The following is a 13574-nucleotide window of genomic DNA, read 5'->3' on the forward strand; positions in this document are numbered from 1 at the left end:
TTAAATTATCTATTTCACCTATATGAAATGAAAATTTTGATACTTCTTTTCCATTACGACCGAAACAAATCCCCTTCTTAACCTAAAAGTTATCAAAATATTTAATAATTATCCGCAACCACCCTAGTGGTAAAGTAGGATGGGTATTATTGTGGATATGATGTATATACAGTCTACATCGAATTCGAAACTTTATTAATAGAGATAAAGTAGCGTAAGTTAAAGCTATTGCTACTCTCGTTATCCAATTCCCAAGTTGCAATTTTACACTTTAGGAATTGTTGTGTGCATATACTTGAACCCCTTCTTCACATGATATTGAAAACACCTTTTTTTTTTTTTTTTTTTTTGGTAAAAAAAAAAAAAAAAAAGATATATACTTGTACAAATGATTATTTTTTTAAAATAAAAAAATCCTCCACATATTTGGTTAATATATATGTAGAGATTTATACGAATCATGATCCTAAAATATATATATATATATATATATGTATATTATATTGAAATACTTTACATAAAACTACACAACTTTTTGACCAAAATATATACCTCTTTGAAATGAAAGTTTTGATACGACCATTTTTTTTTTGTTTTTTTATTATGATTGAAACCCTATCCATTTTTGCAAAAAAATTATATGTATATATAAATACTTGTCCGACCACCGCCAACGGAATGGATGGCTACCATTATGGAGATGATGTACGGTGTGCATAGAAACTTTATGGGTAGAGGGATATTGAATTAGCGCGGGTTAAAGCTACTACACACTCAATAACCATTTCCCAAGTGGCAATTTAACACTTTATAGGAGTTGTCGTGTACACATACTTTAACCCCATACGATGAAAACACCTACTTTAAGCATCTTTGAAATCTTTTTTCTTTTCCATTTTTTTTTTTTTCATATTTTCTCTACGAGCTTGGTAGGCATCCTCCATTTCTGTTGTCTTGCAAAGACACAAGAGACCCTATTAAATCAATCACCAAAGAAAAACTAGATATTATATATATATATATAATATGATATCATTATCTTCTTGGGTTTTTTTTAAAATTTTTTTGGATCAAATTCCATATGATCAGTTATACCTTTGTACACGTTATATGTATATATAAAAGCTATGATATGTTAGGAATATGAAAGTGACATCTTAATTATAAAACTTTATATTTATATATCTAAAGCAAAAGGGAATAAGAAAAAAGGCCCATGTGGATTGGATCTTTTTGGTATAGATAAGAATTTTATGGGATTGGAAGAGGGAAAAATATCTGGAATAGAGTGGGAAACACCCCCTCATATTACATGATTTGATGCTTCTCATCTCATCGATCTGGAACACTTTTTCTCCACTTTTTTCGTTGTCATTACAGAGAAACCCAACATGGGCAAAGCAGTGCATGCAATTTGGAATTTTCTCAAATATCTAGTAATGATATGTACAAATCTTAGGATTTGGACATCCGATATTAATTTGTAGGACCACATTTTGGAGCCCTGCCTGCCTGTAGGTCTTCGTCTTCACTCACTTACTCACTCACTAGCCTTTTCTTTCTCTTCAAACTACTATAAATATGTTGGTGTGTTTTTTCTGCATTTGTAGAGGCAACTAATATCTGATATTTTTTATACAACCAACAAAATTGACATTTGAAATGGAGTCTGCGGAGTACCAGTTCTTCAAAACAAGGGAAAACGGGAAAGAAGCAAAGCCATGGCGTCCATCATCATCATCATCGTCTATGCAATTCAACAGAAAGGGCAACACATCCTTGAATGATCAGGTGGCTAGTGGGCATCCATTTAATGTCGGGCTTGATCAGGAAAGCATTGATGCCAGAGCTGCAAGCTACATCTTATATGTTCAAGAACGCTTTAGGCTTCAAACGGCCATATCATGAACTAGATTTATGTATCTAGCTCTAAGCTTTTTCTCTCATCTCATATATATAATTCTCTCTCACTAATTTATATTAGTTAGGATGTATATTACTAGTTTCTTTTCAACTTGCATGTTAAATCTCCATGCCTTATACTCATTGTTCGTGAAACATTCAATAACGGTGAGTACATATAATTATACATATATAATACATACTATATCATGTATCAGTTTCTTCTATATATATATATATATATATATATTTTTATATATACCCTTGATTACATTAGGATATGATGATTACATATAAAATTATTTAGGATCTTTTCTTGCATGTCATCCATCAGTCTGAAACTATTCTTTCGTTTCTAATATAAAATACTAATGGACTTTGCTTTCAGACTCGTTTTTATATACGCTTGTGAAATTATTTCACTTATCACAAGTCATTATAAATACTAAATATCAAATGGTAGCATGCATATGTATTGTAGTAAAATTATATTCATACATATAAATACAATTTTATTATAGTAGATTTACACATCAGTTTTATTATAGGCATCGGTTAAATTGTCTCGATCAAGAGATTGACTGTGTTCATGATATAGTGAATATATAAGTTTATTATATTAGAACAATATATATAATACTATTAGGGATACTAAATAATTTGCCAAATACGACATTATATTATTAGTTTATATTTAGTTATATTTATTTATACATATTTATGTTATATATATATATATATATTTGTCAAAAAAAAAATGACCACTTTTGCCCTATTTTTTGGTATACGTTTGTGAACTATTTTGGTGCATGGTAATATAACAAGTATCAAATTGTTTATCAAAAGTATTTACTAAATTAATGAAATGGAGACTTTCCTCATTAAGCTTTTAGTTTTTAAAAAATTAAAACATTAAAAATATTAAATACAATCACTTAATATCTATCAAATTAATATAGATCTCATTAGTAGTGATTAACAAATAAATGCATCAATATATTATTAGCTAATACGGACACATTTATAAAACTTCATAATAGATGAATAAAAAACAACTTAATTAAATATTACTATATAATCATTTACTATATTATTTAATAAACAATTTGATCACTTTAATAAATATTATATCTTATATATACATTAATCTAGAGAGAGAAAAGAGCGCACATAGAAATTAAGTACTAGTAGTGCATACATATATTATTACAACTCGATCATAAACCAAAAATATACAAAGATACGATAGTTTTCAACTTTGGGACAAACAGAGCTAATAATAATTGAAAATTGAACAATATTTGGCTGGTGCCAAATTGTCAATTTTGTAAAAATTTAAATCACGTATAGCCTGAAGATCCTTCAAACCGAGAGTGATTATTTCATTCCATGCTATGTTTCATTGGGCGATTTCAACCCAGAAGAAAGCTGCAGATGTACACATTTATATACGTAGGAAATTGGTTAGTAAACCAATCAAACATGAGTTTAACTAGGTAACAAATCAAGCATAGACACAAGCCTAACTATAACACTCACAAACTCTAGAGTCAATTATTGCATATACGGTGTCATTTTATTTTATTTTATTTCATTTTTTAAAGTCCTATTGATTATTTAATTAAGTCCAATTTTTTTTTTTTTTAAGTCATATTGTATACATGGGTTTAATTTGTTGAAATTAAAGCAATAATTGGATTGATTATTAATATTGAAATTGGGTTGTACCTTGGAAATGCATTAACTGATCCCAAAATTAATCCTGAGGTTGCAGAAGCAGAAGCGGCAGCAGCAGAATCATGCAGTTGATCATCAAGCAACTTAACCTCAAGTTAGAGCACCCATGCCATCCAAAATGCATATGTCAATTTAGATCCAATATTACTTTTATATATATAAATCACAACCACTCATAACAAATATATAAATATATATATATATATATATATTGTGTATAACAATATAATTTAAATTAAACAGCTAATTACTATATATTACATGCCAAGTTGTAAAAAATGAATTGGGAGGAGCTATAGCGCAAAATCTTACTTCTTTATGGAGTCGTGTGTTCTCCTCTTGCAAGTCTCTATGCTGCACAATATATACATATATATTATACGTAATACAAAGAAAACATATATATTACTGCTCAATATATAATACAAAGAAAACATATATATTACTGCTTAATATATATTCCAATATCATCAAACGTAATATATATATATATATATTACAAGATCATCAAGAGGAGGAGGGTTTGATAAACATATTACATAATATAATAGTGAGGAGACGTGCAATACTGAATATTAATGTTCTGTGACACCTATTTGATAATTGATTAATTTAATTTAACCTTGCTTCTTTAGCTTTTAAGAAAGAACAAAATCTATATATAATCTATATATATATATATATATCATAATTCTCTTATTAAGAATTTTAAATAATTTTTTGTTCAGGATAATGCTTATCTTTAATTTAGTCATGCATGATGAATTTTCGAGTAGTTAGTTTCAAGCTTAATTTTTGTAGACTCCAATATTAATACTTTGATTATGCCAAATTAGTAGTTATATATGAGCCTCAAAATTATCATTATAGAGTTTTGATTGGTAGGGAACAAACTTTCCAATATATGTTGGAAACATATGGTAATATTAAAGGTTGCCAATTATACAATTAATCTTCATTTTAAATTGTGATATAATTAAAGTGGCACTTTCAATATTTAACATGTTAAAAATGTTGGGAAAATTAGCTCTATCAACATATATATATATATATATATATATATGGAGCTTAACCATACATGTATGTATATATATATAGATATATATAAAGCATACTGAGTATCTAATATTCTCTTTTTCATTAATAAAACACACCCTCCTTTTCAGCAAGTTGATGTGCTCTGTGAACATCCTTCTCTGTTAAAAATTAATGGAATCAATTAATTTGGTTATAATTTGAAAAAAAAATTGAAGATTAGTGATTTAATTACCTTTTTGGAACGGATGCGTTCAACCCCAATCTTCAATTGTCGTTCGAGCTGTTTTAACTCTTTCATTCCCAACCTTAATAGATCTTCACCGCTTAAGTGCCTATTTATACATTTATTTATATAATATACATAAATATATTTATATAATATATATAAATATATTTATATATCCATCAGTAACTATTACCACTTTTGGTAAAAGAAAAGAAAAGTATTACCTCGACATTATAAATAATTTAAAAGTTTATGGATGATACATATATCAATATATAAAAGCTGAGAAAATACATATAAATGATGATCAATAGTATACTATATATGTACCTCAGTCTTCTTTCCAAGTTTTCCGTTGTTCTTTTGGTCTCTTCAATTTCATTCCTCCAAAACTGTGACAATTAGAAAATACATAGACTACCAGCTAGACGTGCATATGTATGTATAGATTATTAAAATAGATAAAGTATGGCACCAACAAGCATTTTTATTTATAAATTACCACAAAATTTTAATTGTATTATATATAAATTAAAGGACAAATGAGTGATCTTAATATATACAATATTACAATAATAAATAGCTAGCATGTACTAGCACACTTTACTCCTGCAGAGACCTTGAGATTAGGATTGGACTTTGACATAACATCAGTAAAGTTTTTATAACGTTATTCATTGAAAAAAAAAAAATTATACATATAGATAGAGTTGTAGATGAAAGGACATCTTTATTGTTGTCTACATAAATATATGATCATTACAATCATGAGGGATCTCCTTTTTTTTTTTAATTCTTTAATTTTTATTGTCCTTTTTCATTAATATTAATGAAAATTTGTTTAATTTTTTCTTTCGTTCTGCCGTTTCAATCTTATCAGATATATTACTAATACATATCATATACATATATGCCTTCGATTTCAAACTTTAAAATTTGACCGCTAAATATATTAAAATCTATACATCTTGATGATCGACTTCGTTCATCAAGCAACTTGATATCGATGAGATGTCCATTTTATTGGTATACAAACAAAACCTTTTTAATCAACTTTTTTATTTTTCTGGAATCAATTATATGCAAATTAATAATAAATACCTCCACGGTTCTACAGCGCAGGCTATCAGATTCAGGCAGTCCAACTTCTCTCCTATACCTCCCAATAATCCTATCCATGCTGCACCAACATTAAACATATATATATATATCATCGATAATAATAGTAATAATAAAGCAAATAAAACAATCTCGATCTCGATCTAAATCTCGAAATTTGGTTTTGAATGGAGGGAGTAGTAGTACTAACTCATGGCTAGCATATTGGTAAACCTTTCCAGCTGGAGAGAAGATGAGAAGGGCAATTTCAGCATCACAGAGGATCGAGAGCTCGAAAGCTTTTTTCAGAAGCCCATTTCTTCTCTTTGAGAAGGTCACCTGCCTGGTTGTTGGGTTCTCTATTCTTTTCAGCTCCACTTTTCCTCTCCCCATAATTCTTTTTTTCTCTCTCTCTCTTTCTCTCCTCCCAAACAAAACAAAATACTGCTCTACTTTGGAAAACACAACAAAACCATGAATTTATAGCGTTTGGTTTTCATTTCCTTCCAAACCCACTGCACTGTAGTACTATTTATGTATGTATGTCCGAGGAAATTGACAAATTACATAAATCTATCTATTTATGTGTGTATGTATATATAGATATATATGCTCGTAAATATACTATAACCAAATTTCGATAAAGTTAAGGTTTACTATACTTGATTTATTATATTTGAAAGTACTACTACTTGATTCTTGATTGGTCGATCCATTACCACACACAAAGGTTAATTTAAAATGTTTGTTTCTTTTTTAACTAAATATCAACATATAGCTAGATAGTTTTTCTTTCTTTTGTTTGTTTGTTTGTTTGTTTGTTTGTTTTTTTTTTTTTTTTTTTTCCTCCTTAAACTTATAGATATTTAAGCATATATTATATATATGTACCATTCTTCTCAAATTCAACAGCTAAATGGTGAAAAATTTCTAAACATAGATAGAGATAACAATTTTGGCCAAATATGATTATTATATAATAAATTTAACTTGTGCGCTTTAGGAAAAACAAACATATGATTTTATATATATATATATATATGTTATATGTATGCATAATAATGTACATACACACACACATATATATATATATATATATGCACCATATACAGCATGTATATATTAGAGAGTGTAGGAGGAGTCGACACGTAGAAGAGTTGGTCCAATAGAAACGGTATTTTAAGGCCTATGGGGTTTGGACACATTCCTATAACTTTTGGATTTGATTGATTTAGATATGGACCATATGAGTGAATTGGGATTGGAGGTAATTTGTCAGCCAAAATCAAAAAGGTTTTGTGAATCCCATCAATGCCTTTTTGAAATATTAAAATATGGAAAAGCTAAAAAACCAAATATAATCTTGTGATCAAGTGCTGTGGAATATCAGTACTGATGTTTAATTTAAAGGAAATGGCAACATATGCACCGGTCAAGATGGAAATAGAACATTTCTATCCCATAATGATCCCACCACATCGTCATCATGCATGAACTCAAAACCTAGGATCCCCAAAATTATCTTTCTCCTATTTTCATCATTCACAATCAAGACTAGAAATAATTTAGATTGAAAACATTAGTTGATCATTTAGTGTTTGATTAATAATTGTTTGCGAATTAATGCTTTGAAAGCACCAAAAAATTAATGTATATCATTCTCCATTAGGGTTCACTTCAAAGACAAAAAGCTTAAAACATTATTTTTTTTTTTTAAATTACTAATTAATTTTGTATTGCAACAATTCAAGCTAATTATAGCTATCTCTTTTAGAAGGAATACTTGATTACAAAATTGAATATGGAAGTGGTTTAAGAATTTGAATGAAAAATAAAATATGTTGTCGACCTGTCGGTTGTGTTAGAACAATTCGGGTCTAATCCTAAGAGGCAGAAGAGATAAATAGATTCCCCCACCATATACCAAATTGCAAAAATTCAATCTCAAAAGACACATCAAATTTTTTTTTTTTTTTTCTTGAATGAATAGGAGGAAAATCGCCACCCCACAACCCTGGTTAAGAAACCTTTCGTGTTTATTGGGCTGCAGCTCAGATCTGAGAAGTTAGTTGGTTTCTAACTGTTGGGTTGGGCCCACATCCACACAAGGTTTGACACGTCCATACCCTATTTTGGAATTTTATTTTTCTTTTGGTGGGGGATATCTTGTGGAATTTCTATTTGGTGGAGGAGAAAATTCCCATGAATTTAGTTCATGGACATGGACGTGTGGGGCTTTTGCTTTCCTCACTGTCAAAAGATAAACGACTGCACAGCCTTTTAATTTTTTCGCCTTATATTTTTTGTGATTATCTTTATTTACTTTTCTTTTTGTCTCTTTGTGTTATTATTGAAGGAGTTGAAATTCGAATCTAATGATTTAGATGAGTAAATAGTGACTTTGTAACTAGATTTAGACTGGCAATTTAGATCATGATACGGCGACATAATTCGAAAACGATACGAATAAATGGATTTGGGTTTATTATAAATGGGTTTGGGTCATAATCGGGTCAATCCGTTTAACACGATTATTAATCGTGTCATTTTCAGGTTGACCTGTTTAATTCGAAATTGATCCGTTACGACCCATTTATTAAACGTGTAAGTTTCAATCCGACACGATTATATACCTATTACAACCCATTTAAATTTAATTTTAAATTAATATTTTATCACTAATATAATATTTAATAACTAAAAAATTTTATAAATTAAAAATTTTATAAAAATAATTTTCTATTTCTAATTTTTTAAAAACAAAAAATACATCTTTAATAAAACAAAAACATAAAAAAAAAAAATTCGGGTTAATAGGTTAATTTTCGGGTTAACGGGTTAATAAGTTAGTTTTCGGATTAATAGGTCAATTTCAGGTTAACGGGTTAATAGGTCAACACGACCCATTAAAATAATCGTGTTAAACAGGTTGTGTCGTGTTGACCTGTTTATAAACAGGTCGGGTTAGTGTTTTAGGTACCTGACACGATTAATAAATGGGTCGTGTTCGAATTAGGTATTTTTGACACGATTATTAAACGGATTGACACAAACACAGTCCACCAACACGAATTGCCAGGTATAACTAGATTATATATATAAAATTGAGATTTATTCATATTTTAGGTGATTTTCAATGTTGGCATGTGACACTTGACTTTTTTAGTAAATATTATTAACCAAGTTACACTAAAGAGAAGTAGTATTTAAAAGTAAAACTACACTAACACATCATGAAGAATCTTCGTGGTTACAGTGGCAATCTCTATCAAATATGTAGGAAAATCAACTGCAATGTCCAGATTCGCAGTTTTTATTCTCGTTTGAATATTTAAGACCAAAGAAAAAGGATAAAAACAAAGAAATATTCCACCCCTCTCATTGGTCATTGCTGTCAACCTATTCCAGTTTGGATTTTAAATGAGAAAGGAGATTATTAAGCGCAAGAAAAATCAGTTGGAAGTGGAAAATTCTAGTTTTCCTTCCATTTTACAAACACCTATTGTTCTGATAAAAGAATGTTATGAGAAATCTATGTGCTATGGCTGACCAAAGAAAAATTTGTATTTCCAATTTTACTGGGGAAGTTCCTTTTTTTTCTTTTTTTTTTTTTTGGGTAAAATAATAATAATGAACCTTAATATATTTCAGGGCATCAAATAAAATGGCTTACCACATACAATCAAAAGAACCCATCTGATTTTATATAACCCTGGGTTCTAAAAATATTTAGGCTTACACAAACTAGGATGTATGAGTTTGTAACAATTGTTTGGTTGATTGTTTTTTTTTTTTTTTTAAAGAAAAAAATTATTTGTTTTGTTTTGTATTTAGCAAAATTAACTTTTTGGGGTAATTGAAAGTATAAAGAGAGATATGACTTAAGAGAAGTGAATGCATAGAATGAAAATGATGGAAGAAAATGGTCCATTAAACTTTGTATATTGGTTTCAAACTTGCCACGCACTCACCAGCCCATCTTCACAACAAACCAGGACCAGACCAGTCACTCTTTGTATGAGGGTCTGCCACTTGTTGATCCTTTCTCTGTCAGCTTTCATGTTATTTTTTGTTTTATTTTTATTCCTTCGCTTAGACACAAAGTAATTATTTAAAAAAAGAATGAAGAAACTCCATCAGTGACAATTAGCCTTAAAAAGATTTGAATCCATATGCAAGTTGAGATAACATGTGGGCCTGGACATGTAACAAGTAACTCTCCAACCCTGTTTGGGTGGCTAGAAAGTTCAGGAATAAAAAAAAAAAAAAAAAAATTATTTGTCAAAGGTTCATATAATAAAAACTGCTGATCTAAATGTTTTATCTGTTGGGAGTGCTTTGTCTATCTATCACCAATTCACCATCCATGACAATTACATTCCAACAATATACACAAATTCACTTTGGATAGCACAACTTCACCATCAGAATTTTTCAAATCCCAAGTTTTAGTTTTGGGCATTAACAAAGAATAATGTAATTGCTAATTTTCGTTCAAATTGACAAATCGATGAAAATCATCGTGAATTCATACCCGTGAAATTAAAAGCACAAATACTCATCCATTCCAATCCATTAAACCAAGCATGAATTTTACTTTTACAAGTACCTCACTAAAAGAAAAAAAAAAAAAAATACCATCAAGGAAAAACAACAACAACAACAACAATAGCAGTTTGAAAAATGACAAACAACAAAATGAAAAAAAACAGAGAGAGATAGAGAGTTCAACCAGTGTAGACATGAACTCCAATGACTATGAGGAAGATGGTGATGAGGCAAAAATAGATTATGGCATGGACAAATATGGAAGCGCCACTTGTCTGCATATTCCCAAACTCCACAATCTTTCCTTTCCCTGCAGGTATCTGAACCAAAAGCCCTGGACTCAGCAGCACAAATAGCAACACTGCTATGATTACTGGTCCCCAATCTGCCATTGTGCAAAACCCTTTTTTCCTTTCTTACTTACTTTCCTGGAAGGACCAAAAAAAAAAAAAAAAAAGTCACTGAAAGTCTGAAGCTTTTATTGAAGATTAGACTACAGCGAAGCTAGAGAGCAAGCAAAAGTCTATAATGGGTGTGAAAGTTCTCGGAAAGAGATGTGGATTTGGAATTAGACTGAGAGGAGACAATCTCATCGATATGTATGGATGCATACCGTGGCAGATGAGCGGTTGCCTGGCTATACGTGTCACTTAGTTATTGTGTTTTACTTTTTGGACGGCTGTGATCTTCTTGGGATGGATCAGCAAAAACGTTTTTTTTTGGGGAAAATAAAAAATTTATTTGTTTTATATTTTCATTGAGATTAGCTGAGTCAGAATGGCCCATTATGACGGGAAAAAGTTGGGTTTTGCTCAGTTGGAGGTTTAGATGTGTTGGGCTATAAGAGCTTCACTCTCTTGGCTTGTCCATTAATTGAGACCCATTACCCAAACATAGACGATATATATTCCCAAAAATGGTATTTATTTTAAAAAAAATATGTAAAAGAAAAAAGTTGCAAAGGAGAAGCACTAGCAAAATAATCTTATTGCCATCAGTATGGCTTTTAAATTGTTTACATCATGTCCTAATCTGACCCAACTTATTGCCAATGCGAAAGGAAACATGGTTAGATTTGAATCTAATATTTCCACTATATATTTTTAGTAAAACCCAATTCTTTGAATCACTTCTCTTCACAAATGGATTACACCAATTAAAATGGAGTTGAAGAATTTGGTACATATCCAATGAAACGTTCTTTATGATATCTAAAACATTCAAAACATGGGTATTCCAAAATATGCACTTACAAATCATATGTGAAAACTTTTCCAACATAAAACAAATCACTCAAAAACTTTCCGAAGAAACGAAGGAGATAAAAAGAAAGAGTCTCAAAAACCAAAATGAAAGTGCTACAAATCAGAATTAGCCTGTATAAATATGGACTCTAACAGCCAATGTGAGGATGGTGAAGATGGTAAAGAAAATAAGAGTGTGGACGAGTATGGCTTTCCCATTGGTTGTGAAGCTCCCAAATTCCACACGGCGAGTGTTTCCTGGTAGCTGGAAGAGTAGCCCTGGTGATAGCAATATGAACAGCAATAACCCAATTAAAATTGGTGCCCAATCCATCATCACTATGCCCTCTTCTGGCCAATTCTATGTTATACGCAACAAGACACCGGACTTTTAATACAGCAAAAGTTGGATTCTTGGCCACAATTTTATGAGCCTTTTGATCCAAAATTTAAAAAAAGAAAAGGATGCAAAACGAAAGAGTACTTAGCTTATAGGTCTCTATTCTTTTGAATCAAGCAATGCATCATAGACTTGATAGAACAGCAATATCCATAGCCAATAGAAGTTTTAGAGCATCTAATTTTTTTTCTCCTTTTGTTGTGTGTTTCATAAATTTCTAACACCCCCCACCAGTTATTTGTTGCAAAAAGAGAGAGAGAGTTTAAGATTCTTCATTGTCAGGACAAAATTCTCACGCAATGCGCCTCTCTTCCTTGTTTCTCAAGAAATGCATCCGCTTCATGGTTAGTATGGTTTGGTATCTCCATTCTATTATATTTTCTTCCTTTTGGAACTAAAACTGGCTTAATAGAAGTACAATATCCTACTCAATTGGGTTACCTTATCTTTATGCATAATTATTATTATCTACTTTAGATTTTGTCCACTTGAAACCATCTAAATGTTTCAAATTATAATAATGATTTTGCAATGTAATAAACATTTAATAATATAAATCTTTACATATATCCCCATTTTTTTAGTTGATCGAATTCAAAATATTTTGTTTAACTATATTCCACACCATGTTATAAAATATATAAAATTACATTTTGCCAGACAACACACAATGAACTTCATCGTCCATTAAAATATGTTCGTGTATATAGATATATATTTATAGTCAGCTAACAGGGTAGCTTACCCTTGCGTGCTTATTTAATATGATTTGTTTTAATAATAATTAGGGGATTTAAAAGGCCAAAAAGGGGGAAATGGACTTTTAATGGTTCAAAAATTCAAATGTTTGGGAAAGCCTAGAGATTGAGAAACTCTATATTGGAGGGTTTTATATGATCCTCATTAATTCTGATAAAATTTTGTCATTATTTTTTGTGGAAATAAATTATAATTTATAGTTTCAACAAATGAAAATGAAATTGAAAAGCGAAAAAAAGTATTCAATTTTTGTGCACTCAGTTCCTCATAGTCAGTCATAAGGTGTAGTGTGGGCCATATAAAATGCTAGATTTAGTCAAATAAATTTTTGTGGTGTGGACTGTAACAGTGGGGCTCACTCGGTGGGCTTTGCACATGTGTCACATAGTCAACCTCCACACGTGGATATATATATATATATATATTTTTTTTTTTAGATTCACGTGGATATATATATTTATTGTGAATACGGAAGTTCAAGCTTTGACTTTTATATATTTTCAGCACGTCCAATATTTAGTTTTTTTTTTTTTTTTTTTTTTTTTTTTTTTTTTTTTTATAAATTTGTTCAACATTCGGAAGGAGTTCATTAAATTTAATTTTATTAATCAATCAAGTTTAG

The 13574-nt window shown here is 29.9% G+C and overlaps 3 protein-coding genes across 8 annotated transcripts; all 3 read right to left on the bottom strand.

The window, feature by feature from the left end:
- Positions 1 to 3016: 3016 nt before the first annotated feature.
- LOC107417991 (truncated transcription factor CAULIFLOWER D) lies at positions 3017 to 6556 on the bottom strand. Of its 6 annotated transcripts, none has more exons than XM_048473924.2 (8): positions 6213 to 6556; positions 6005 to 6083; positions 5234 to 5295; positions 4910 to 5009; positions 4755 to 4835; positions 3952 to 3993; positions 3631 to 3722; positions 3017 to 3330 (listed from the first exon to the last, which is right to left on the bottom strand). In XM_048473924.2, exons 1-8 carry the CDS (start codon positions 6392 to 6394, stop codon positions 3315 to 3317), a joined length of 654 nt encoding a protein of 217 aa, XP_048329881.2. In that variant the 5' UTR covers positions 6395 to 6556; the 3' UTR covers positions 3017 to 3314. The 6 variants fall into 6 exon arrangements, with proteins under 6 accessions (XP_048329881.2, XP_048329880.2, XP_048329883.2 ...); XM_048473923.2 differs by having other exon boundaries at positions 3631 to 3728; XM_048473926.2 differs by having other exon boundaries at positions 4794 to 4835; positions 6213 to 6553.
- Positions 6557 to 10543: 3987 nt separating this feature from the next.
- LOC107418011 (uncharacterized) lies at positions 10544 to 11094 on the bottom strand. Its single transcript, XM_016026676.4, has one exon. It carries the CDS (start codon positions 10939 to 10941, stop codon positions 10729 to 10731), a length of 213 nt encoding a protein of 70 aa, XP_015882162.2. The 5' UTR covers positions 10942 to 11094; the 3' UTR covers positions 10544 to 10728.
- A 641-nt stretch (positions 11095 to 11735) lies between these two features.
- On the bottom strand, positions 11736 to 12670 carry LOC107418012 (uncharacterized). Its single transcript, XM_060814370.1, has one exon. It carries the CDS (start codon positions 12128 to 12130, stop codon positions 11921 to 11923), a length of 210 nt encoding a protein of 69 aa, XP_060670353.1. The 5' UTR covers positions 12131 to 12670; the 3' UTR covers positions 11736 to 11920.
- Positions 12671 to 13574: the final 904 nt, after the last annotated feature.

This window comes from Ziziphus jujuba, chromosome 2 (assembly GCF_031755915.1).
Source record: "Ziziphus jujuba cultivar Dongzao chromosome 2, ASM3175591v1".
Taxonomy (NCBI): domain Eukaryota; kingdom Viridiplantae; phylum Streptophyta; class Magnoliopsida; order Rosales; family Rhamnaceae; genus Ziziphus; species Ziziphus jujuba.

What these genes read in the sequence shown, in the direction of transcription:
- LOC107418011 (XM_016026676.4), bottom strand. Translation starts at nt 10,941, where the DNA reads ATGGCAGATTGGGGACCAGTAATCATAGCAGTGTTGCTATTTGTGCTG.
- LOC107417991 (XM_048473923.2), bottom strand. Translation starts at nt 6,394, where the DNA reads ATGGGGAGAGGAAAAGTGGAGCTGAAAAGAATAGAGAACCCAACAACC. An exon ending in TGCGCTGTAGAACCGTGGAG is followed by an intron (nt 5,296 to 6,004) that starts GTATTTATTATT and finishes TAATTGTCACAG; the next exon opens with TTTTGGAGGAATGAAATTGA. An exon ending in AACGCATCCGTTCCAAAAAG is followed by an intron (nt 4,836 to 4,909) that starts GTAATTAAATCA and finishes AATTTTTAACAG; the next exon opens with AGAAGGATGTTCACAGAGCA.
- LOC107418012 (XM_060814370.1), bottom strand. Translation starts at nt 12,130, where the DNA reads ATGATGGATTGGGCACCAATTTTAATTGGGTTATTGCTGTTCATATTG.